This window comes from Strix uralensis, chromosome 5, assembly GCF_047716275.1.
Source record: "Strix uralensis isolate ZFMK-TIS-50842 chromosome 5, bStrUra1, whole genome shotgun sequence".
In the NCBI taxonomy this organism is placed as follows: Eukaryota; Metazoa; Chordata; class Aves; order Strigiformes; family Strigidae; genus Strix; species Strix uralensis.
The window spans coordinates 4,292,267-4,318,127 of NC_133976.1; the positions used below are offsets into that span (position 1 = coordinate 4,292,267).

The following is a 25,861-nucleotide window of genomic DNA, read 5'->3' on the forward strand; positions in this document are numbered from 1 at the left end:
GGGGCAGGCAGGCTGAGGGGCAGGCAGGCAGGGCCCGGCCCCCCTGAACCAGGCAGTTGTAAGAGGGGACTCAGCTGTGGGTCTGGCACCTTAATCAGGGCTGCAAGTGCAGACGGCGGTCAGCAATCTGAATGCTTCCTCCATTCCCTCCTCTTCGGGATCACAGCACCTCCCCCCAGGCCCCACTCCCGGCGATGGGCCAGGGTAGGACGCGGGGCTCCTTGCCCAGTGCCATACTGGTGCGCACTGGGCGGGGCGGGAGGGCGGGAAGCGGGCTGAGGGGGCGCTGCGCCCGCCGCCGGCCGCCAGGGGGCGGTGTAATGGCGGCGCTGCCGCAGCGCGCTCGGCGCCCATTGGCCGGGCGGGGCGGGGCGGGGCGGGGCGGGGCGGGTGTCCGTGCGCATGCGCGGCCCCCGCGCGGGGCGGCCCTTCCCGGCTGCCTCAGCGGCCGGCTCATGGCGGCGGCGGCGGCGCGGTGACGGGTGAGCGGTGGGCCTCGACCGGCCGCGCCTGCCCGGGAAGGCCGTCCCGGGCTCCGGGGAGGGGGTGTGGGGCGGCAGGGCGGAGCGGGTAGGCGGGCGGTTGTCCTCCCTCGGCGGTCTCGGCCGTGCGGCTGCTCCCCTCGAAGCGGTCTAGGCCCGTGTGGAGAGTGGGGGGGCGGGGGCCCGGGCCTCGGCCCCCTCCGTCCTCACGGGGGGAGGAAATAACGGCCTTCTGTTTCTATTGGCGTGGTTACAGCCCCTGTGCTTTGCTCCCGTGTGCCCCACTGTGCTGTGGTGCACCCCCTCCCCTCCAGGCTTTGAGGCAGAAGGTCCCTTTCCTGCGATGGCAGGACCTTCCCTATATCCATACGCGTAGCATAACGTCCCCCAAGTGCATCATATCTGCCTCAGAATAGCGGCGGTCCTACTGCGTAAACTTTACTTCCCTGTGGCAGGTGGGAATTGTTGTAGTGCCCTGTCCTCATCCTGTTCCCCTATGCATTATAATCCCCTATATATTTCACTCCTTGTGCCCATACGTTTAATAATCTCTAACGAGTGCAACCTTCTCCATTTTCTTGCAGTGAACTCTGTTCTGCTGAGCCCTGGTTGTTCATATTGCACTGCAGGATTAAATTGTTGGGGTTTTTCTAAACTTTTGCTGGGCTTGCCACCTTTTGGAGTTGTAATATAGTTGCTGTCTGCTGTCTCTGAGACTTTGTCTGCAGATTTAAATGCACATAAATTATAGCAACAGTTATCTCTTATGTCAGGCAGGTTCCCTCAAATATAAGTATCTGTCAAATCTTTGAGATCAAGATCTTTCTGATGAGTCTATAAGATTTCACTGCAGACCATTAATCAGTCATGTTTGATCCTGCAGTAAATTAAGAAGTTACAGGTTTTGGGTGAAGATACTGTAATCTAGGCCTATCAGAGACTAATTAGCTTACACGTTGTTCCACAGGTGATAGACCTCTTATTACGTTCAAATACTCTCTTCTTCTGTTCGTGTCAGATGCAATATCAAAGGGATACATTTCATGCCATGTTATTGATGTTGTTACCTAGTTAATTTTTTATATATATATGTGTGTGTTGTGTGTATGTGCATATATAAACTTTATGTATTTGAGAGGCCTTTAAATGTGGTAATAGTTAATAATACTCTGACAAGTATCTTTAATATAAGAAAGATACATCCTTACAGTGGTGCAAAACAATAGTGACATTCAAGATGATTGGAATGTTGTTGTGTTTGTGTGAATAGTTTTTAAGGTCAGCAGAGACAATAATTCTTTGGTGTTTGATTCAGAAGTCTTGAGGCTTGTGTGATACATAATGTTGAATTTCTTTGTGAACTACAGCATAACTTCTTCAAAGCCTGAAAAGATTGATATCTAATGTTACAAATGTAGTTTTAGGAAGTTTCCAACACCTGTTAGCACTCAAATAGTATTATTACCAGAAAAATATTATAACTTTGAATTTACTCTGGCTTTGGAAAAAAGATACATAAAAATACGGTGTACAAGCATACGCAAGCTAGCAGCAAATCAGCCCTGGACGTAGGTTGGTTATGTCATCCGGATTTTTTTCTTTTGTCTTTTAGTTTTAAATTGAAGAGAAAATGTCACTTTACGATGACTTGGGAGTTGAGACCAGCGATTCTAAAACAGAAGGCTGGTCCAAAAATTTCAAACTACTACAGTCTCAACTGCAGGTGAAGAAAGCAGCTCTCACACAAGCAAAGGTATAGTCCTTTTGTATTTTTGCTTTCTATTATTCAAACTTCTTTTGTGCTCAGAGTATTGAGGAAAGTTTGTGACCTTAGAATATCGATTTGGAGTAATTCTGCTGGGATTTATCTATGAGTATGTAGTGAGGAGCCTAGCAAAGTTGAAGGGAGAAAATCATCATGCATTAGAAATTTTTGCAGAAAGTATTTCCAGTGTACGTGAAAGGGAGAAGGAGTGCAAGCTAATTCCTTGAGATTAAACAGTGTCAGAGCCATTTTCTCTTTTTATTACTACAGTATTTCACTTTTTCTTTGATATGTTGATACTCTGGCTCAGACAGGACATGTGTGTTCTTTGTGGTATGTAGGTTCTAGAGTAAGATTACTTAATTAAAAAATAAATTATAGCATTGATACTGAATACTAAGTAAGCACAGCATTTTTTCACTGGAATTACTCCTGATTTATGCTGCTAAAATTGAGGGCGGGATTTAGTTGATAATTGGAACAACCTGCATGAATGAAATCTGAATGACCACTATATTAGATATATTCTTTGTCTATGTAACTGGTATGCAGTGTATGCATAGACTAATAGAAGAATAGGATAGGATTAGAAAATTCAGAGTTCAGAATAGATTAATATGTTTATCAGATTATAAAATATGAAGAACAGTAGATCTTTGGAATAACTGAGCCCCTTCTTAAAACGATGCACTTGGTTCAAACTCATCTGAAGAGATTGTCTGAATTTTTAATGTGTGATTCTGGTCCTCGTCCATTCACCTACCACTGTGCATGCACAAGCAAAGTCTGATCTCGCTCGCTTAAAAAGAGGAAGGTGTGCACTGGTTTTACTGAAGCGATTTTTGAAATATTGCATCAGATCTGTATTTGTGTAGCCTCTCTTTAACCACAGTTGGCAAGCATCTGTCTGAGAACTGAGTGGCCTTTGCCACCACTAAAAGTGGCATAAACTTAGTTATCCAAGTCAAGGTTCATTAGAAATGTTGAGAATTACTGCATGTTGATAAACTGAAGAGAAATGGTATATTGAGCTTTGCACAGTGAAGAATCTGAAACAGTGTTTTTCATCCTTTTAAAAAAAAATGGAGATGCCAGCTGCAAGTATATAAAGCAAGCTGCTCTATAGAAAATTGTTTTGCTACCATTTTTCAAACATCTCTTGTGTTTTGGTGATTTTTCAGAGTCAGAGAACAAAACAGACAACAGTCCTTGCTCCAGTGATTGACCTGAAACGAGGTAGCTCTTCTGATGAGAGACAGATTGTGGACACACCACCTCATGTAGCAGCTGGGTTAAAGGTAAGACCAAGGCAGCTATAAAGTCCAGCTGTTAACAGATGTTTTGGAATTGGAATTCCCTGACTGCAGCCTGCATTTTTTTTTTTTCTTCATTGACTTTCCTAGTGGTCAAAGAAGTGATAATTTTCTGAAATTGATTTTCTCTGCTTGGAGGTTTTCTAATTAACATTTCAACTGTATACAGACTTCCATGTGATACAACATGGAATCACGAAGGTTAACGTGCAATTAAAATAAAAGGGTTCCTAGTGTATTTCTCCTGAACATCTTCAAAGTACTTTGTAAGATAGCAGTTCGGTCAGGTAAATAATGGATGTAACTGTGATTGCACCAGTGTTGGAGCTGGACCTGTGTAACAACCAAAAATAAAAAGAAAAGCCTCCTAACCTTTTAAAATGGATTTCTCATCCTAAGGAATCAAAAAAAACTTTCTCCCTGAAACTTCTTCAAAGGTGATGGTTCTGAAATAGTTCTTTCAGATGAAAGAACAGCATGTGCACCTCTGTCAGAATTATATTAATAGCAGATGAGGTAAAAGACTGATGAGATTGTGTGGGAGAACCTCTTGCAGATGGTTGAAACAGCAAGATGCCATAAATACTTCTAATAACGAATTAATGGGGTTTGAAAAATTCTTGTCCATGCTGATTTGCAACTGCTTTGTATTTGGCAGAGGAGTGGATGAGGGTGATTCTTTCTTCATGGAAAAATTTGAGATAGGGAGAGACTGGGTGAAATGTGAATTTTGAGTAAAGCAAAGATTTCTTCAGTACCAGTGGATTTAGGATTATTATCTTCTGTCAGGGAACACAGGAGTTGAGTTTTGTGGTGTTTGGAGTGAAAAGGAACTGTTAAACTCTTAGTGTTCAACTGGAAACTTTCAGATCTCAGCTGAAAAAATTCTTTTTTCCTTTGTAAGGATCCTGTACCTAGTGGTTTTTCTGCGGGAGATGTGTTGATTCCTTTGGCGGATGAGTATGATCCCATGTTCCCAAATGACTATGAAAAAGTGGTAAAACGTCAAAGAGAGGAACGACAGAGGCAGCGTGAGCTGGAGAGGCAAAAGGAGATTGAAGAAAGAGAAAAGTAAGGCTTTTGTTTAAACTCATCACATATTGACAATTAGATAAAGACTAGAAAAATGGGTTTGTTTAGTTTTATCCCTCTAAGCAGTTTCAGGGATATTCTTACAGGTTTTGTGAACAATACTGTAGAAACAAGCACAATGTTTTAATTAAGTTTTAATACTCTAGCTAAAATCGCCTAATAGTGCAAAAATTATAGGATTTATCATGTTCACAGCCTCTTTGGCTGAAAGATGTGTGTCAAGATTTTCTACATTTACTTTATTTCAATAGTAGCAGCAGTATTTGGGTATTTCGTGCATCAGTATCAGGCTTTGACCTTGAAGGTATTTTAGAGCATTTGTAGTCAGTGTAACACAACCACAGAAGTACCTTTCAATGCTCAGTGGTAAGCCATCCTTCCTGCCTTTAAATACTCCAAACTGATACATGAATGTGTTTCAGTTTTAAAGATGTAGCTAGCGCAGCCTTTGAGAGGCATAGCTGCACTTTCTTTTTTAATATTCTGCATTCTGTTTAGTTAATTGTGTGTTACTCCTTTGTCTCTGGACAAAAGACAATAGCATTTATTTTTAATTACCTTAATGCCCTTTCCCTGGAATAAGAAATCTGTCTAATCGTATTAGAGAAGTTGCATGCAGATTCCGTGTCCTATTAAAATAGGTAGTAAAAACATCTGCCAGCCAGGCAGTAAGATTATATTTGCTTATTTTAAGTGAAATTAATAAGCCAGTTTCATCATGTTATGAATCATCTAAAGTCTGTGGAATTACAAGAGGGATGTTCTGTTGTCTGGTTTAGATTATGGAAATTAATATTTCCAGTCATTTGGACTGCTCTGTCTTCTCTTGGTTACATCTTCATTGTTCTGGTGGAGGAGGAATGCCTGAGGTTCTGTCATACTGCAACTAGCATGGGAGATCTCAGAAACCTGGGCTGTCAATTCCACAGCTTTGGCGTTGATTGCTATTTAGTCGTGCTTGTACTTGTAGTACGTGGACCAAGAGAGTAGTCTTTGTATATAAAAATTAGAGAGAGGAAGTGAAAAATACATAATGCATTCTGATTTAAAATTGAGGAAACAATCTCAGCCAAACCTGCATCAGATGTATGCTTTGTGATATCCTGGGTGTTTGAACTGAGTGTACATTTGTTTTAAACTCACAGTGTAGAGATTCAGAAATTTTGTCTGGTTCCATAGTGGTGCTGTTTTTAGCATCTTTTAGCAGTTTTGATGACTGTGCTGGGAATGAGATCTGATTTATGCCCCAAGCTGTGCTCTGAACTTTTTGGGAAAAATATTTTTCCTTTTTCTAAAGCATTAAAATGAGTAATGTCATGATCACAATAAATAACAGTTAAAGTGCAAACAGTTGTTGAAGTGTTTCTCACCTAAAGTTAAAAGTTTTAGTAGACTTGCCTGAATCTTATTTTAATTGCCAAGCTAGCATCTCAATAATCTGATGTTGAAGTGTAATGATTCTTTGAGGTTTTTTAATTGACTAAGTAAATTATAATACTCTGCATAGTCTGTGATTGGGGAATTTAAAAGGAATTCTATTCAGAGCATGGTGATTAATTAATGTCTGCTACCTTGCTATCGGTTCTATTCAACACCTCTTCCGCTGTAGTTATTCAGTCGCCATAGTCAGGTTGGACTAGATTTATGCAGATGCTTCTTCATTTCTAGACATTCTTCTTGGCTGCCTTGCAAGTGGAGAATGATCTTGCTTTGGATCCATCTTATATTTTACAAAAATTACTCCATGAGGATGGAAATAAAGAAACAAAGTAAAGGTGTTTGCTTACACCTTCATGGAAAGCATTATAAAATGTCAGTTAGAACGTAGCAGTGTAAATCACACTGCAAAGGTGGGATTGCAAATTAAAGGAAAGAGTTAACTTCGATGGTTTCTTATCCTAACATACCATGTCTCCTAGAAGACGTAAAGACAGACATGAAGCCAGTGGGTTTTCAAGAAGACCAGATCCAGATTCTGATGAAGATGAAGATTACGAAAGGGAGAGACGAAAAAGAAGTAAGGGAGATGTTTATGTTTTTGATGGGGAAAAAAGAGAAGAAGCTGGGGGGAGGAATTCACAATCCTGTTCCTGTTTCCTGGAATCTGTATTTCTCTGTTCTTAGCTGAGAAGTATACTGTTATTTCTGAGCCCTGAGAATAAACCTAGCATTTTAGTACACCGTAACTGTTGTAACACAGAAAACTGTTCTTTCCATGGAGGCAGGTGGCAACTAAATTATTTGTGAAAAGACTTCTTTTTTATGTTAGTTTGTGGATACCTGTTCTAAGTTTCTGCATGGTGTAGGTTCCAGGAAGGGACTGGGGCATGAGATAAAACCACACTATGAGAACCACTATTGATTTTGTCATTATTAAAGCTTACTGGTCTTGCCTTTATTATGTGAATGCCCTTAGAAGTAGTTAGAAGATGTGGATCTGGGTGATGAGATGTCTTTGCATGAGCAAAATTAATCTTTATTCTCTTTCAGCAACAAAGTAAATAATTCAGGTCTGTTGTTACTTTAAAAAAGAAAATTTCTGACAGGACATTTAAAATATTTGGTCTCCCTTGGAAGTTTGGGACTACATTATAATATTGCTCATTTAAATATGGAAGAGGCTTTGTACTTTTGAAACTAATTAATCTTGAGCAGAGTATATTTTTAATTTGGTTTGATTGAGCAGTTTTAGAACTGAAGACTTGTTTCACTTCAGTCTTTAATGTTGAAATCCTATGAAATGTGTTTATGATAGACACCATATGTAGTACATCACTGCCATTTGATGTTGTCTCCCTTGGTGTGCCTTTCATTCATTTATAGTTTACCACTACTGAGACTTCTCAGACTGCTCTCTTGCTACTTTTCTGTTGGTAGAGATGTGTGTTAAGAATTGGCTGGTAAGGAGCCAGCAGCTGTGTTAAGATTCAGTGAAGCTATTCCAAGCAGCAGAACCTAATCGTACAAATGTGGTGTCTTCCATTTTGCTCACAGGTATGGGAGGAGCTGCCATTGCACCACCCACTTCTCTTGTTGAGAAGGACAAGGAACGTAAGTACACCAAAACCCTGTTGTCTAAAACCTAGCAGTGGTGTTTATTTCTCACTCAACTTTCTGTTCAGTTAAGTTGTCCTGCCGCTCTTCCCATACAATTCTTTGTGGCAGAAGCACTTACACTAGTCCTTTGTTGATGGGGGGAAGCTATGGGGAACCTGCGATACTACTGAGCTTCACATCTCTGTTCTGAAGGATTCTTTCTGTATTGCTAGAGAGGTAAACCACCACGCAGGCTGCTCTGTTATAACCATATTCAGTTACTCATTTCTGATGTGACAGAAGAAACGCAGACAGGTTTCTCTGGGTAGATTAGAAACCTCCCCAGTATGGAGAGGGGAATTTTTCCATTACCTTTTGCCTTAGGAGGTACTTTATGAGTATCTTTTCTGAAGGAGTTATGCACTACAGACAGCATTTTGTGGTTTTGAGGGATACAGTATTTGCTGAAGAGGGGTGTGTGCACTATGGTTTCCCCGCAATGAAGGTAGCTTGAAGATTGTAGTTGTCCACTAGATGGCATAATCTTGCTGTAAGAGCAAAACTGTTCCTTTTTGTTTTTTGCATGTCTAATTGTCTTAAATTTTTAAATTAAAATAATAAACAGTATGTTGTGTACGTTAAAAAATAATAAGAAAAAAGAATCTTATGCACACAAACTTTGGGAGTCCTGATTTTATTTATGAGAAGATTGAAATAAAGCTTGGTGAAGTAAGTGAATGATATAATAGTGAAAGCATTTGAAGTGTGTAAACATTAAAAACAGAAAGAGATTGTTTTGAGTAAATAATTAAGAGCAATTGAGCGGTGTCAAGGAAAAGTAAATATAGGCTGGAAATGGTAGAAATATCCTGAGGGGGAGAGCTTTCAAAATGTGACATGATCTCACAAGGAAACCTTTGTACAGCTTGTTACTTGATGCTCAAAGCTAGGCTGGAAAAACCTGAGAAAATATTGCTGTAGCAATATTGCTGTAGCCCAGTCCATCTGCTGCTTAAATAGGGATATTTTTCCTCATATGACATCCCCAAACTTCATGTCTGACATTTTATTTGGTATGGTACAAGCACTAGTTTGCAAGAAAATACTCTAAAATGAAGTCAGCCTGAAAGTCCATAAGTACATTCAGAAGCGTGGTTTGCATATTTTCTTTAGTGTTCCATAGGCTATTTTTTACATTTTGCCATTTGACTTGTTAGTGGAAGATAGTTTAATAATATAATTGGTATGATTGAGATATCTATATAGAGAGATATATATCTCCATCCCCCAGGAAAAGTTGCAGTGAGATGTCTTAAGATTGTATAAATACTTTGCTTCAAGTTCTTTTTAATAGACTGGTTTCTCTTTTGTGTAAATGTACAGTGTACTTCTCTTTACAGTCCTCAGGCCCCAGGCTGTGTGTGTTGATCCATTTTTATCATAATTCTCTTCCTCATGAATGGGGCTTTTAAGTTTGCTTGTCCTCTGTCTGGATAAACTCACTGTTGTGCAGGTGGCCTTATTAAGAGGTTAATAAATGCATTATAGACCTATGGATACAAACTCATTGTATATCCTATGAGGAAAATCCAGAATAATTCAAGCCTTGTTTCTGAGAGGGAGAGTGATGAGGAGGTGTTAAAGCAGCGTGTGTTTGGTGGATGAAAAGCTGGACATGACCCGGCAGTATGTGCTCACAGCCCAGCAAACCAGCCGTGTCCTGGGCTGCATCAAGAGAAGCATGGCCAGCAGGTCGAGGGAGGGCATTCTCCCCCTCTGCTCCGCTCTCCTGAGACCCCCCCCTGCAGTGCTGGGTCCAGCTCTGGGGGCACCAACAGCAGAAGGACACGGTCCTGCTCAAGCAGGGCCAGAGGAGGCCACGAAGATGATCAGGGGGCTGGAGCACCCCCCTGTGAGGACAGGCTGAGAGAGTTGGGGGGGTTCAGCTGGAGAAGAGAAGGCTCCAGGGAGACCTTATAGCAGTTTCCAGTACTTAAAGGGAGTTTATAAGAAAGATGGGGAGAGACTTTTTAGTAGGGCTTCTTGCAATAGGACGAGGGGTAGTGGTTTTAAACTAGAGGAAGGTAGATTTAGATTGGGCATAAGGAGGAAATTTTTTATGATGAGGGTGGTGAAACACTGGCACAGGTTGCTCAGAGGGGTGGTAGATGCCCCATCCTTGGAAACATTCAGGGACAGGCTGAATGAGGCTCTGAGCACCCTGATCTAGTTGAAGATGTCCCTGCTCATTGCAGGGGGATTTGGACTAGATGATCTTTAGGGTCCCTTCCAACCCAAACTATTCTATGATTCATGTGCAAAGGAAACATTCTTCTGATTTGGATTTATGTAGAAGACTCCTTTTTTGTAATTTGTTACTATTAAAGCAGAAAAAAGTACAACTTGTAGATGAAGAGCTGTCTGTAAATGAGTTAGATTGAAGGCACAGTACTCTAGTGTTCATAAGTTCAAGTAGGTAGTTCATGCAAAGTATTTCAGTGAAAAAGCAAGTGTCTCTTTTCTTCAGCTGTAGCATCGTTTCCATTTGAAGAGGAGTCAAGACCACGGGCACCATCTTCCAAAGCAGCTATTCCTCCTCCAGTGTATGATGAGCCAGAAAGACCTCGTTCCCCCACGGGACCTAGCAACTCTTTCCTTGCTAACATGGGGTAAATGATTGACTTTGCACGTTTTGTGGAAAAAGACATTAGAAGGTGGTGGAAACAAAAAGTTAAAACAGTTTGTCAGTAGAGAAGAACACAACCCGTTGCATGTATGTGGTTAGTCTGAGTGCATATAGTCCTAACTGGCAGGATACAGAAAAAGCAGTGGATTTACTTGATGGAGGGGAATGCATTTGAGGTGGTTGCATTCAAGGCTGTGCTTTAAGCGAGTTCTGAAGCCACATTCCAGTATTAAAGTGTTTATGCTGGTACAAGCCAAGCTAATGTGTACAGGAAGACACAGATGGCATGTCAGTTCCTCTAGGTTTCTTTTCCAGCTTTGTCTTAAATTTGCTACGTACCAGTGGGCAAGTCATTTCAGCTCTGCTTTGTTTGTTTGTTTAGAAATTCAAAGCATATTTGTATGAATGTGGCAGCTGTGGCTGCAAATCTGTCCATGTACTTTTCTGCCTTGGATTAGCGTTGTGTGTAACGCTTGTGTCACTACTGTGGCAACAAAGTGAAGTTGAATTTATAGTTAAAAACAGCTTAAAGGTCTCATTTGAAAAGTGTAGTGGTTGGCTATGCCCCTCTTATCAGTCATATCGGGTATTGTGGAAATGCAGCCTCAGTGTAGTCAAAACTGTATCCAGGAGGAACACAGACATAAAAATGTAGTTTATTACATTATTACACTGCATTTCCACTTTGGAGACAATTTTTCATGCAGTTTCTTTTATAGAAACGCTCTTTTTTTTTTTTCTACATCATCTAGAGAAAGGATAACCAAACTCAGTACTGTTGGACCAGTTTGTGTTGTTACCACCTCTAGTTAGCAATGTCCTGGGACCTTCACTTCACTGAAGGAAGTGCTGAAAATAAGACCTAACCTGCCTTCCTTTGACCACACAATTGGCTACTGTTTGTTCTGTGACTTAGTGTTTCAACCTTTCAGCATTACATAGCCAGATTTTTTGACCTTTTTTAATGTGTCTTTGTATGTTTCATACAGTGTGGTTAGAAAATAATTTTGTAGTCACTGATCCTGCATTTTCTGTTTAATCTTATATGCCTGTTGGTAAAATGGAGGTGACTGAGCATAGAATATTTACTGTAGTATAAACTATTATACCATGGCATGTCTTTTGTGTCTTGGCCTATCTAGCTATGGTCTCCAGAGAAATGTCAGCACATGTAGGTATATTTTGATTCTATCTGTTCCGTTAGTGGGAATTTAAAAACCTGTCAGCGGAGGTGCTTTTTAGAAGGTACTTAAAAAAAGGTACCTTTAAATGGGTTGGGGACTTTATTGTCTCAATTCGTTCTTGAAAATTCAGAAAGATGAGACATGTTTAAATTAATACTGAGGATATCCAGATTTGTTATAGGAAGGGGTAACAAAACCTTGTACGTGGTCTGGTGTTTACACCAACTTTGAGCTCATAGATAGTGGAATGTGATCTCTGGGAAGCAGGTCATTCCACATCTGCCTTTTCTCTTAAGCTTTTGATACCAGCCACTGACAAAGACAAGAAACTGGACTAAATAGACCTTGGTCCAATCTGTTTTGTGATTTACTGTCGGGACCTTGATCTCGTGAAAGATGTCCCTACCCATGGCAGAGGGGTTGGACTAGCTGACCTTTAAAGGTCATTTCCAGCCAAAACCATTCTGTAGAGCATATGATGCTGACTTGCACTGCTAATAGAAGTTGGGTTTTGTTGGACAAATATCAACAGTTTTATTTAGTCAACTTCTCTGACAGCTTTTCTATCTGTAATTCAGGGGTAACACTTCATCTTCACAGGGTGCTGTGAAATTACTAGGTTGTAAAGTCGTGTAGAAGCTCTTATGTTTTCAGTCTCTGTGTAATGAGATTTTAGGAGGGTAGAGTATTTGAGCACTTGGGAGAAATGCAATGTTAATGTTTTGCGTAAGAAACCTTTACTAATGGATGCTTTTTCTCTTTGCAGAGGGACAGTAGCTCACAAAATCATGCAGAAATATGGTTTCAGAGAGGGCCAGGGACTGGGAAAGCACGAACAGGGGCTGAGCACAGCACTGTCAGTAGAGAAAACAAGCAAGAGGGGTGGCAAGATCATTGTTGGTGATTCTGCAGAGAAAGGTAATTTAGTCCTACACCAATAAATTTGTGAAAATGGTCAGGGAAAATTAATAGTTTAGGTTCAATGAAAGCTTGTGAATTTTTTGTTTGCTATCTTGTCCTTGAAGAAAATACTAGTTAGAATTGGAAGAATGACTTATGTTCCTTTTTGTGGAAATTTATCTTTTTTATCTTTCTAAAAAGTGTTCCTCTATTAATTATTTTAGTTCATCCTCCTCTTCCCCCATCAGTTGTCCTCCTTCAGTGTTTGGAAGCCTCTTCTCTTCAAGGGGTGATCCTGCTCTGCTTCTGCTGGCTTTCTCCCTGTCACGTGCTTAGATACTGCTCTCATTTCCCCACTATTGTCTGATCTAGAGATGACACCTAGGCTCACTAGAACAGCACCTCTGCTTCAGTACAAGTATTGGAAGTCAGGAGATCTGATTTTTAGTTCTTAGGGGATCTGTTACAATTCTGAACTTATGAATTATTTCTCTCATAGTACCTTGTCAGTGTGTTAGCTTCATTCATTTCTTTAGAAGTGATTTTTCTGCTCATTATCCTTCCAAGTAGCTGCAAGTTCTGAATGACCGATCCTCGCTCATACAAAACTATATTTTGTTGCTTTTATTCCACTGTTTGAAAGCAGTAAGATTCTGAGAAAAGCCCCCATATAAGGTTTAAATGAACTTTAGTCTTAAATTATTCCGTGATTAACTGTTCTGTTGTCATAGCAGAAACGGGCAAGAAAGCAGATTCTAACCCATTGACTGAGATACTGAAATGCCCAACTAAAGTGGTCTTACTAAGGGTAAGTCAGGATTAAGAGAACACGTCTTGGTGTTTGCAGTATACGGGACTGGTTGAAATGTTTAAACCTGTGTTTGTGTCACAGTGACTGTACAGTTCAGGCAGTTCTGGCCTGCACCTACATGGTGCTTTGTGTTGTGGAGATAATATGCGTCTTCCTGAGATACAAGTTGTGACTGTAGATGGACACTGCTTTAGATTATACAGTTACCTTGTTTTAGTGCTGAGGAACTGTCTCCTCCTGTGGCTCTTAACTGGTAAACAGAAGCTTAAAGTATTCGTGGTGACAGTTGCATGCATCCATGATTTGTGTACAGATTATCATCTGTACAGAGTACACCCGGTGAGTTGGGTTTATTCTTTTAACTTTCAGAACATGGTAGGTGCTGGGGAGGTGGATGAAGATCTAGAAGTGGAAACTAAGGAGGAATGCGAGAAATATGGCAAGGTTGGAAAATGTGTCATCTTTGAGGTAAGAGATAATCTGTCTCTCTTTTTGGCTGCTCTGGAAGCAAACTGGGCACTTGTTCCTCATGACTTACTGCCTAAGAGAAGGGGTGTAGATCAGAAGATCTCTCAGGGTCCTTTGCTGTGTTGTGATTCTGGATTTTTCCAGTCTGTAAGATACAAACTTTTAATGTCACAAACTGAGCAAAAATCTCTGGGTGTTGTGCTTTTGGAACCTTTTTATTGTGTTCTCTTCACTACTTTTATGAAGAACAGCAATTTAAAACAGTATTTTTACGACTGTTCTAATTGCTTCTGGGTTTGGGGGGGGTCGTTTTGTTTCAGATTCCTGGTGCCCCTGATGATGAAGCTGTAAGAATATTTTTAGAGTTTGAACGGGTTGAATCTGCCATCAAAGGTGGGATACTAAATTGTGTCTTGTGAACCTCAGTTAACTTCTGTAGAGAGATTAAACAGTCTCACTGATCAGACTGTTTAGCTAAAGAAATGTTTATTTTATTGAATTGCTGCTCGCTGACCTTTTCTTGGCTTTAATTCCAGCTGTTGTGGATCTAAATGGAAGATACTTTGGAGGCAGAGTCGTGAAGGCTTGTTTCTACAACCTGGACAAGTTCAGAGTACTGGATCTGGCAGAGCAAGTCTGATTTTAAAAATCTAGCCCGAGGTGTCACTGTTTTGGCAATCATGTTTTCAGTGGTAGGCTGGGAATAAAGAAGAGAAAAGTAGCTTTCCTAGCAAACTGGAAACAGGCCTCATTGAATGGATTTTTCGCATTCGTTGTGACTTACATTTTTTGTAATATAAAGCCCTTTGAAAGTAAGATTCACGTCTGTGTGTTTTTGAATTGCACAATTCTGCTTATTGCTCTGGGGATCCTATTTTTTTTTTGAGCTTTCAGAGGACTTCGTTCTTTTGAAAAGCCACTGCTGAGGAGATGCTTTGTCTGTATTCCTGCTTTCCTTGTTCTGGTGCTTCATCATGGAGTCCCTGTGCTGCATCCACACTAAGTGGGAAGCTTTGGAAAAGGACTGCGTGCTGTCATACTTCTGTCATACTGCCCTGACAGTATCTCTCAGAGTTACAGCCTTGCTCTCCTAAGTCCTCCACCTCTGCACGCCAGAGTGATTTGGGGTCCTTGGACAGTTGGCAGCTCGTTTGTTCTCTCCTGACTCCAGGATGATACTTTCTGTGCCAGAATGGAGACTAAAGGAACAAGGAATGAATCTGTCTTTCTTCCCAAACCCAAAGAAAATACACGTTTAACCCAGGGAAATGGAAGGAGGAGGGAATTTAAAATGCTTAGCCATTTGAATCAGAATGAGGGGATTGTTAGCAGGAGCTCTGTGCTGTCAAGCAGTCTTTGCTAGAAATGTCCAGGGTTAACCGATTGCAGGGCGTTGTTGAAATGCTGTAGGTAGAACAGAGGGAAACTCATTCTTGTATCTGGACAGCTGTCAGGTTCTCACTTCATCTAACGTCACACATAAGTAACTAACTTTTTGTTTAAATGGTTCAAACCTGGCATTTGCTCTTTCTATATATATTTCTATATTTGAGGTCAAATAATATCAGGGTTAGGCTTAATTATTTTTGAGGAGGAGTTCCAGTGGAAGTTTTCGAAGTAGGTGATGGAAGAAAATTCTCATATGAAAATCTGAAGAGTTGACAAACTAAACTACTAAACACTACAACTCTTAATCTGATGTAAAATAATATATAGCACTCTGCTCCTGATTTCGTGTTTGCTTTTTGTTCGGGAACAGTAGTGACAAAGAGTTGGCAAGAGGTGGCTATGCAATGATGGCAGCTGTCTCAGTGCTCTGTTGCACCAGGAGTTGTGCAGATATTAATGAAAGTGTGCTCTGAGGGCATTTTAGCTGTTTGAAAGCTGATGCTGGATGTCTTTTTCCTGTTATACACATGTATTGGGGGGAGGGGGTATAGACCTGTAGTTGATCAATGCTGTGAATATCTCCAGTTATTGCCCTTTTATTAAGTTTTGGCTGCAGATCTATATGACAAACCCTTGGTCTTGTGTTTTGCTTTTGTCTGCTTGTGTTCCACCAACCTCTACAAACATTTGCTTGTAAAACAGAAAACAATTTTTAAAAAAAACTTGTATTTTACCTACCGTGTGTTGGCTTCCTTACTGTCCTCTTCCGTTGCACAAGGCCTTCCCACAGAGGCACCACGTGTGCTGCTCTTGGCAGTCGCTGCAATCCACCATTAGAAAACCTGTCTGCAGCAGAGGTGAAGAACCAGCCTGACTAATACTAAAACCACAGGACTTGGGGCAATAACAGACTCTAGATTCTGTTACTGGCTCCACTGTTAGTTTTCTGTTTGACCTTGAGCAACACTTTAAGGCCTTTGCTACTATGTAGTAAAAAAGAAACTAGCCTAATATGAATTAGCATAGAATCGCTTATAAGAGTCAAATAATTTGGGATGCTGTAGAAGGTTAAGCGCTGATAACTGATTTAATATGATCTGAGCTGGAAATGTGATTTGCCTTTAAGAAACATCATTTATGGTTCTTATCAAATACTGCTGTTCTGAGGGAGTAGCTGTAAGCATTTCCTGAGTTATACAGGCTGGTTTTTATGTCTTCTAATCAGCTGTTCTGCTGTTTCTCTGCCAGCTTCTGCACTTCCAGTTTGAGTTGGGAGGTCTTCCATTTGCTGAGAATTGCTTTACTGGCAAGTTTTGAACCATTTAGTTCTAAAAACCCTTATTGTGGTTGAAGGCTTATGGGTAAAGTTTACCGCTGGAAATGTAGGGGAGAGGGCTTGTTAATGTAGTGTTTTGTGTAGGAGATTCATGCTATAAATAAAGTATTTTTTTGTACTGTGGGGTCATTAAAACAGCTTAAACATACCTCTCCCTCAAGTGTTAGCAGACCTGCATTGCCTTGGTGTCATCTCTTGGTGGGTGCTGTACAAATACATGGCACTGGAGCCTGGATTGTGAGTTTAGGTGCTGCCACGGTAAGTGCAAACACATACACAGGTGTGGAAACCTGGAAAGGATCAGACATAGTGGCCGAGATCCTTAGTCAGACCTTACTTGTCACAGGCAATGTAGTTAGTAGGAAGCATTTTTTTACAAATGCACATTCTTCCACTTAGCCGGTGTTGATGTGTTGGCTCAGACTTTCTCAGGTATGACTGTATCTTGCATGCCGTTCAAAATTTGCTTCTGAATTTACTTCTCTGCTTCCTGCCTCTCTGCAATCTTGTTACTGGCTTATTTCTATTTCTAGTAGTTTCTCAAATTACTCTTCGTTTAACACCTCCAGCTCTTCCTGCTTACACATCCATTTTTTTCCCTCCGTGATTCATCAGCGCCCTCTCAAAAGGCTCAGCAGCACTTAATTTGGAGTTCTTCGTTGCAGCTCCCAAGTTTTACTTGTTTGTTTGTCTTTGCATACTTGAAATTGTGCACCCACCTTTTTCTGTAAGGTATGTACTTGTAACTGTGGTCTGAAGCAATATTTTTGTTTCTCTTGTTGTGTGGTGCCTTAAAAGGTTATAGCTTTACAGAAAATGAAGAGGATGGTGGCCTATCAAGATACATTTGCCTTATTGGCAGTACGTTATTGGTTGTACTGCTTCAGATGGTACTTTTCAGGCCTGATTTCCTAAAGTTAAGCTTTAATTCCATGTTTTAAGTACCCATGTAAATACCCTGATTCTCTAATGTGTTGAATAACTGAATCTCCTCTCGGGCTAAGTATGAACTGTTCATTACTTCTGGGAATCTAGATTAGATGCCTACTTAAGAGAGATCTGGCAGCGTCCTGAAGCTAACAGCAAACTGAGAGGGACGTGTAGGACCACGTGTCAGCCCCGAGCTGAATAAGGTGTCCCTAGGCCATTATCAACCCTGAAGTCTTAAGAACAAGAATTTGCGTAGTGGCATAACCATTTGCTGCCCTTGTTCTCTTCCAAATTCGTAACACTGGCTGCTGTTTTAACAGTAGGGAAGTATCAATTTGATGCTTTTGTAGTTGTTGTAACCCCAACGTTTCATTCCTGAGTGGTAACAGCTATTTCAGAGCCCATCATTATTATGTACATGGATTATGACTGTATTTTCTTATGTGCGCTGTTCTGTGCTTAATCTCTGTTGAATTTCAGCTGTCAGTTTATCATTTGCCTACTCAGTGTCAGATAAAGAAATCTGATGAGATGGCATTCACAGGGGACATTTTTAACATTACTGTTGTCAGAATCTAAGCTTGCTTTGCCAGTATTATATGAAAGGTGAGAGCTGTTGCCCCAAAGAACTTGCTGTCTGAATAACATTAGGAAAAGGCAGGGAGGCAGGTACAAAAAGTGTCTTGCCCGGGGTCATGCAGAAGGTTGATGGGAGAGTTGGGATTACACCCTATTGCCCTATACTTGCAACTATGCAACCAAAACCCACATTTCTCGTGGAGTTGCTTTTTATTTTAACAACAGAAAATATTAAGTGCTCTTAGCCTTGAACTTTGGGTTCTGAAGAGAATTCAGCTGAGGAGAAGGACGTGTAATTTATGTGCTGCAGTCTGTGTAAGCGCTTGCCTTTTGAGGTGCTTATCTAACATCAAACTCCTGTGGTAGGTTTGTCTTGAGTGTGCGTGGGTACTTTACCCTTCTGTGCATGAGAAAATGTGCATTGTAACCCCACATAGTTTTTGTAAAGATAGAAGGAAAAATGTGGAAGGCTTCAAAGAGGTTCTTAAACCTCTTAAATCTTTCTTGCTCTGCAAGCAAAATTCTAGCAAGGGAGTACTCTCTGTCCTTACAGCACTTAGTGCAAGAGGCCCCGAGCAAGACTCAGATTCATCCCGTGTTAAATTAAATTAAATTAAATCCCCTGTTCGTACCTGGGGTTCCCCAGGTGCAGAACTTTGCACTGCTCGTTGAGCTTCGTGATGATCCTTCCAGCCTGTCGAGGTCCCTCTGCATGGCAGCATGACCCTCTGGAGTACCAGCCACTCCTCCCGGGTTGGTGTCACCTGCAGACTTGCTGAGGGTGTGCTCTGCCCCACCATCCAGATCATTAACGAAGATATTTAACAGGACTGGACCCAGTACAGACCCCTGGAGCACACTGCTAGTTACTGGCCTCCAAGTAGACTTTGTGCCACTGATCACCACCCTCTGGGACCAGCCATTCAGCCTGTTTTCAGTCTATCTCAGTGTCAGCCCATAAAACAGCTTCTTTATGAGGAGGATCTCATGGGAGACAACATTTGAAAGCCTTACTGAAGTCCAGGCAGACAGTACCCGCTGCTGTCCCACTGTCTACCAGGCCAGTCATTTCATCGTAGAAGGTTATCAGGTTGGTCAAGCGTGACTTTCCCTTGGTGAATCCATGCTGACTACTACTGATGATTTTCTTGTCCTGCATGAAAACAGTTTCCAGGATTAGCTGCTCCAGAATCTCAGAAATAAATGAAAATTCTCTAAAAACTGGAAAAGAGCAAGAGCATCCATACAGCTGAGGGCCACTTATAGATGCATCTAGCACTGATAATGTGTTCCTGAGAAGGTACAAGACTATAATCCTGTTCCTTTTCCCAATAAATCAAGATCTGCTTGTGATCATGGAGAACTTCCTATGTTGCTTACAAGCTCTTTCTGTACCAGTAACTTCAGTGACTCCTTTGGAGAATTCATGCCTTTAGGTGATGAGGCACTTGTCCATAAAAGAGGAACAGGGATTGATTGCGTTAGCAGTCTGTTAATTTGCTGTCAGCTGAGCAATGAGAGTTTACAGCCTGTCTGCAACCGGAGGGTTTATTTGCTACTTTGGGAACTCCTGTGTTTTTTCAGGTGCTGTTTGGATTTCTAAACCTTATGTTTGCATTTCCGTATGGAAGGGGACCCTGCAAGAGAGGCAGGCATCGTGGTGGGTTGTCACACCACCACTTCTAGAACCACCCACTGGCCAGACTCCAGCTTGGTGGCAGTCAGCGCCTGAGTTTGAGCTTCACCCCTGGGCCAGAGGAAAGAATTGAGCTTTTGTGAAATTCTGGATCTGTCATCCAGGAGATTTGGCTTTCTGCTATGCTGAGCTGTGGAAGAGGTGAGGTTTTCACAGATGGGTTTGAGAGTAGTGCCTGGGCTTGGGAAATTTTTGGTCTGTCCTATAGGCAAGACTTCTAATAAAGTCCTTCCCTTTTTCCCTGTGATGCTGAAGATTTTATTCTAGCTGCATAACAGTTAAAGAGCAATCCCAGAGCCTTTATCATCCAATCAGTTATTTTTATCATGTCCTCAGGGCCTGCACTCTCCTTTGAAACTCCCCATGGACTTTCAGAAATGTGAAGGCTCTGAGGTTAGTGCTAGACTAAACCTGTCAACAGGGAGGCACTGATGGGCAGATGTATGATGGAGACTACAAGACAGCAGAAACACGGACTGGTCCTTGTATGTGCTCTGTGAATAGAGGCTGCTTCTGTCCAAGACTCCAGTACTGGTTTCTCTTGAATCCTGTGCACCAGATCCAGACTTTTTTGGGAAATCCTACCTTAAAGCATGAATATTCTGTGTTGACTCATGTTGTGGGACCAATCACGGGCAAGCCTGGTGCTGTGTGACCATGGAAGAACAAAGCAATTCCTACAGAACGTTGCTCACACACCACCACTGACTTTTGATTATGGCTATAGAAGGGATTTCTGTGAAGTCTGGCTGGAGATGGTCAGGCAGCTCCTGGCAGGACACATGAGACTGGACTGTGTTTAATATGTGAACCTCATCTCTGCCCTCCTTTGGCCCAAAACTGCATTTCAGGCAGGTGTTTTTCACCTGCAATGTAATTTAGTGGGTAAATATACCCGCTTTTCCTTTTTCTGAATGTTGGCTTGATGCGTTGTCCTGGTCCAAACAACTGTTCGAGCTAAGGAGGTAGGAGTGCTGGTGCTTAGAGTAATGTATGGGAGATGTTTGTGGGTATTTTGAGGTGTTGGTTGAGTAACTGGTCTGTGTGTGAGAGGAGAGAGATCTCGTGGGAAGGCTCTCATCTGTGCCTGTCACGCATTTGCAGAGTGAGATTGAAAATGAACCTTTTCCTCATAGGACTGCAGTGACATTTCGTGCCTCGTAGAGGAGGATAGGATTTTTCAAGGATGCAAAAACTGGAAATTATATGAGTTGTTTATAACGTCAGCCAGCGCCAGAGCCTACGAGCCTTAACCCCTGGGCAGCTCTAGACGTAATCATAGATATTCATGTCTTGTGTCATGAGCAGCAAACCAGAAGCTGTTCCTTTCTCCTCCTCATTGAAGGATCTGTGAACACTGAAACTTTCTGTAAATGAGCACTTCAGTTGGTAAGATGGCCTTTCCCTTTCTGCAGGTCAGTGGGTTGGATGTGTTGCTTGCCTGAATGTCCAGGGTGATTTTACCTCCTATTTACTCCAAAAAATCTTTTGTGTCACTCGAGATGCAACTCAAAGTTAGTGGTGAGGAGGAGAAAATGCAGTAAAGTCTGCAGGACTTTTAACTGCTGGGGGAAAAAAAAAAAAAGTGGGCAAACCTAAAGTCTTCCACTTTTATGTTCCTCAAGAGAGAGAAATGGATGTCAAATTCCCTGTCTGTATGCTGGTGCTTGATAGCTTACCCAGAATTATACAGTAGCTGACAATAATTACAATGTGATCCCGTAGTGAGCTGTGCTCCTTTAGTGACCTTGCTGGCTGGCTGTGGCAGGTGGGGCTGGGTGTTGCTCGTGGCTTTCTGTACGCAGAGCAAACCCACAGCTTTCCATATCCATATTAGCGATAGAACAAGAGGGAACGGCTTTAAACTGCAACAGGGGAGGTTCAGACTGGACATTAGGAAAAAACGTTTCACCGAAAGAGTGGTCAGACAGTGGAATAGGCTGCCCAGGGAGGGGGTGGAGTCACCATCCCTGGGTGTGTTTAAGGGTCGTTTGGATGAGATGTTGGGGGATGTGGTGTAGGGGAGAACCTTGCAGAGTAGGGCTGATGGTTGGACTCGATGATCCCAAGGGTTTTTTCCAACCTGAATGATTCTGTGATATCGGTAAGCAAAGTCCTACTTGAATGGGGGTCAAAATGGACGCTGAGGTGGAAAAGCTGCCATGGAAGAGCAGAGGCGTGAAAGCCAACGACAAACACTGCATTTAATTGGAGAAGGGATATCGTGTGTGCTTCTGTAGATTTATTTTTTTTTCCTCTCATATCTGCTGTCTCTGATTTCTGATCCCTGCTGAGCTCATGATTGTGGCTTTATGGCATTTCCTTTCTTTTTAGCATCAGGAAATAGGGAAATCCCACAGCACGGGGGTTTGTGCTGTGTTTCATTCTTGTTAGTATAGAAATGTAAGAGCACAGCCTTGTGTCTTACGTCCAAACAGCGTTAGTACGCCCTAAGCTTTCAGCCCTGTAGATGTGGGCAGCAGGGGACAGGGGACGGAAGCTCTACTCCCCCTGGACTGTGCCTCCTGTGCAGGACACCCCACTGCCCTGCCTGGGCAAGCCCGAGGGCTGGTGCTTGCCTGCCCATCTCCCAGCAGTTGCAGCACGCTCTCCCCAGCTCTGCAGTTTGGTTTATAAGATAAACCAGCTAACATTGGGGATGGCTAAAGTGGGTGCGGGAGATTTTGCAAGGATGCTTCAAGCGGCACATGCCTAACGCCCAAAACAACCTCAGCTATATGGAAAACAGGATCTTTCCCAGGAAGATGACTAACCCTTTCCTTGCTTCTCTCCTGCTTTTCTTATTCCTCCTGTAGGAAGAATGTGTTTTTTTCCCAAAGCAGTTTTTAAGCATCTTACCACTTCATAGCCCTTGAGTTGTTTTTCCGCTCCCAATCTCTAAGGTGTGATCTCTAGCCTCCACTTGAGAGCTTGCAGCAAGTCAACAGCTCGGGAATCCATGTGGTCCTGCCAAGACAAAGGTCTTCAACTCATCACAGATTTCTCCACCTTTTGCCGCGGGCAGAAAGCTGGGTAGCTTTTTTGGACTTCGCTGCTTTGAACTTGTAAAACTCGTATAGCAACTGTGAACCAAAACTCCATTGATACTCTAGCAAAACACCCAAGGCTGCTCCAGCACCTGCTCCTCTTGTGAGCACGGGAAGAGAAAACCGGTGGGTTTTGCGTTGTTTGAGGCACTTCAGGGAAGTGCTGGGTTTCTGCAGTTGTAGTGAAGCAGAGTTGTCGCTGGGAGAGGATATGGGTTGGAGCAATCCCCAAACACTCGTCTTCCCTCTTTCTAGGAGAGTGTGATGCAGTTACCCAGCAAAATTTGAATACCTTTCTGGGGAAGTAATCATATGGAAATGAAGTATACTCAAACCAGGATTCAGGTGTTTGCTTCAAGCACAAATTTTAGAGGAAGACCATCTCCCTGTACTTCACCAGTTAAAGCTCTGTGCATCACCCCATATATCACAACACAGCTGCTTCTGCAGATACAGTCCCAAAAGTATCACGTTCACCTACAAGGGCTCAGCTCTTCCAAGGAAATCAGGAATTTAGGGCTAAGAAGGAAATCAAGTAAGTCCTGAAAATACAGCCAGCCATCACAGTGCTGTTCATGTATTTCCTTCCCCTTTCTTCCCTTTGTTTTCTACCTGATAATTTCAAAGTGGTTTGCTTAGTTTTATTTCTGTCCAGCAGGTTGTTTTATTCATGGGCAAAGCTTAATGGTCTTTGTTTTTCCTGCAGCATTTCTGCAGGCAAAGCTTGGAGAATATAAAAGCCTGGGGACTTGAGGCTACTATCAGTTTTTATATTAAAAAATAATGATGTTGGCATCATAAAATCAATAGATGCTTTTTTTTTTTCCCCTGATGTAAGGAAAAAAAGAAAAAAGGGTTTAACTGCATGACAGGGATTTGCCTCACCAAGCCTGGACTGTGTGAAATAGAATCGATTATTTGTCACTCTGGATGCGTCAGGAGAAGGATGGAGATATTTCTCCAAATGTGACATTTTGTCTTCAGTGCCAGGTGGGTGTGTGACAGCAGTTCAAAGCTGTGGAAATCAATGGAGAGAGGAGACAGTTTCCTACATGGAAAGAGCAAAATCACATTTAAAAACCTGCTGGAGCAGATGGCTGCAGAAAAGCCACCAAGGTATGTATCTGACAGAGGGTGGTGTTGCTGCATTAATTACTGTGTGCAGAGCTCTTCTGGGAAATGCTGTCTGGTTCTTTACTGGGACCTTTCTCTCCAGAACCCCAAAGCTGATGACTGTGCAAAACAGGAGATCAGGATCAGGAGCTGTGCAAGGGACCAAGAGCACCAGGTCCTACATCTTTGACCTGCATCTCTCTAATCCAATCTTGTCTTGACACCTTTATGGAGCACCTAATCTTTGTGATATGAAGATGCTAGCTCTAATACCAGAGGTTAGCAAAAGTAATCTGTCTAGGTCAAGGCTGCAGTGCATGTGGGCGTTGGCTGGAAAGTTTCCGGAAGCTCATTGTTCCCAGTCCCTGTTACATCTTAATCCCTGATGACCTGGTTGTGCTGCCCACTCTCCCTGCAGAAACAACATTGCCATTGCTAGTGAGAGGCCACAAGTCTCTTTGCAACTTTCCCTTCTGCTAAATTTGCAAGGCTGGAGAGTCAGGTGCGTGATCAACACGTGGGGAGAGCTGGCCGTGTGAAAGGGAGCTGGGACTAGGTGTCTTTGGCTGCTGATGTGGGGGAGAATTCACAAAGGCCTTGAAAAGTGGGTATGGGCCAAAACCAGAAGCCTTGGGGCTATAAACAATTCGTTGATGGTCAGTGAGTGGTCACTGAAGTGCAACCTTGAGAGATTGGCTTAGGTGTAACAGCAGCAGCTCAGTGAGAAAACAGCTGAGCAGTGGGATAAGAGGCCTGATGCTGCCTGGGAAAGCAGCACCTTCAAGCATCGTGTAACCAATGGGGTGAGGCTAAGAGCCTGCCTGAGCACTCAAACATCTTATAAAAGGACAAAATAGGATTATGCAAGCCAGATTGATCGTGTAAGCATGTCCCACAACATACCCAGTGCCAGCAGTTACGAGCACCCTCATCTTTCTTGGGCTTGTGCCACGCAAGCCGTTCAAAATGTTATGAATATTTTAAATGAGCTGTTTGTATTATTATTTCCTTGTAGAGTACAACCCTTGTAGTGAAGGAGATCCTCGTGACTGATTCTTGGGCTGAAGCAACTGCGTGGCTCCAGCCCAAGAAAAGCACCAACATCCCCGTCTTGCAGACTGCTACCAGCCGTTATCTTATCGTACCACTAACTGGAAAGGGAGGCCGGTTCGATACTGATTTCCTGGCTGGGCAGTCACTCATATGAAGATCCATTCCCCCCTGTACAGGTAAAGATGTCTCTGCTTCTCTTAGGTATGTGCAGAAATGCTGAGCAGCTTAGCTCATCTCCTGTGTCCCTTGATACAAAGCCTGGTTGTGCACAAGTATTGATTCGGTGTAAGGTGGGGAAGGGAAGTTAAATCTCCATCTTGGACAAAGAGGGTTTTTCTGGGGTTAAGGATGAAGCTGAGGGTTGCAGTCACAGCACCTCACCCAAATATGGGTTTTAAACCTGGGAGAAAGGTAAAAAGACTCTCTGCTGGGTCTAACTAAGCGACTCGCCTAAAATATTAATAATTATGCCTTTGTTTCTTTTGGAGACAGCTTCCCACAGGACATGGCTGGGAAAGGTGCTGGCAAACATCGCTGCTCCAAGTGCCTCTCCCACGGAAACCTGCACTTGGGAAGATCCTGAGAAGCCATCTGGACCATCCCTCAGCCCTGGGGCAGGATCAGCACTGGCTAAGACCCTTCCCAGACCATTTTCCCTACCTGTTCCAAAAACCTCAAATGATGCTGAGCCTCCCACTGCCCTCTCTGACCATACAGCCCAGCGTTTGTGCTCTGCCAAGAGGAGAGACGTCCTCATTTCACTCTCCTGGACCATATTTTGTTTAGTTTAATCTAAACCTGGTTTTGAGACCAGCTTGTTTCTCAGCATTTGGCTTTTTAAAATTATCATTATTATTACTTTTATGTTGTTCTTTTTAGATCCCAGACAGAATTGCTGTTGAACAGTGAGTAAGGGGTGGAGATCCTAGTGCACCAGAAATCCCCAGACTATGTGTGAAGCCTTCCCTGTTTATTTAAACT

At 42.4% G+C, this 25,861-nt stretch overlaps 1 protein-coding gene across 6 annotated transcripts; it reads left to right on the forward strand.

Annotated features, from left to right (window-relative positions):
- The first annotated feature begins 404 nt into the window (after positions 1 to 404).
- On the forward strand, positions 405 to 15,859 carry RBM17 (RNA binding motif protein 17). Of its 6 annotated transcripts, none has more exons than XM_074869701.1 (12): positions 405 to 482; positions 2,095 to 2,235; positions 3,429 to 3,545; positions 4,465 to 4,631; positions 6,572 to 6,669; positions 7,647 to 7,703; positions 10,216 to 10,357; positions 12,325 to 12,476; positions 13,190 to 13,266; positions 13,639 to 13,737; positions 14,058 to 14,130; positions 14,274 to 15,859. In XM_074869701.1, the coding sequence occupies exons 2-12, from the start codon at positions 2,113 to 2,115 to the stop codon at positions 14,375 to 14,377; spliced, it is 1,209 nt and encodes a 402-aa protein (XP_074725802.1). In that variant the 5' UTR covers positions 405 to 482; positions 2,095 to 2,112; the 3' UTR covers positions 14,378 to 15,859. The 6 variants fall into 6 exon arrangements, with proteins under 6 accessions (XP_074725802.1, XP_074725803.1, XP_074725797.1 ...); XM_074869702.1 differs by having other exon boundaries at positions 13,193 to 13,266; XM_074869696.1 differs by having other exon boundaries at positions 13,639 to 14,130.
- Positions 15,860 to 25,861: the final 10,002 nt, after the last annotated feature.

What these genes read in the sequence shown, in the direction of transcription:
- RBM17 (XM_074869696.1), top strand. Translation starts at nt 2,113, where the DNA reads ATGTCACTTTACGATGACTTGGGAGTTGAGACCAGCGATTCTAAAACA. An exon ending in GAGATTGAAGAAAGAGAAAA is followed by an intron (nt 4,632 to 6,571) that starts GTAAGGCTTTTG and finishes CATGTCTCCTAG; the next exon opens with AAGACGTAAAGACAGACATG. An exon ending in TGGTGATTCTGCAGAGAAAG is followed by an intron (nt 12,477 to 13,189) that starts GTAATTTAGTCC and finishes CTGTTGTCATAG; the next exon opens with CAGAAACGGGCAAGAAAGCA.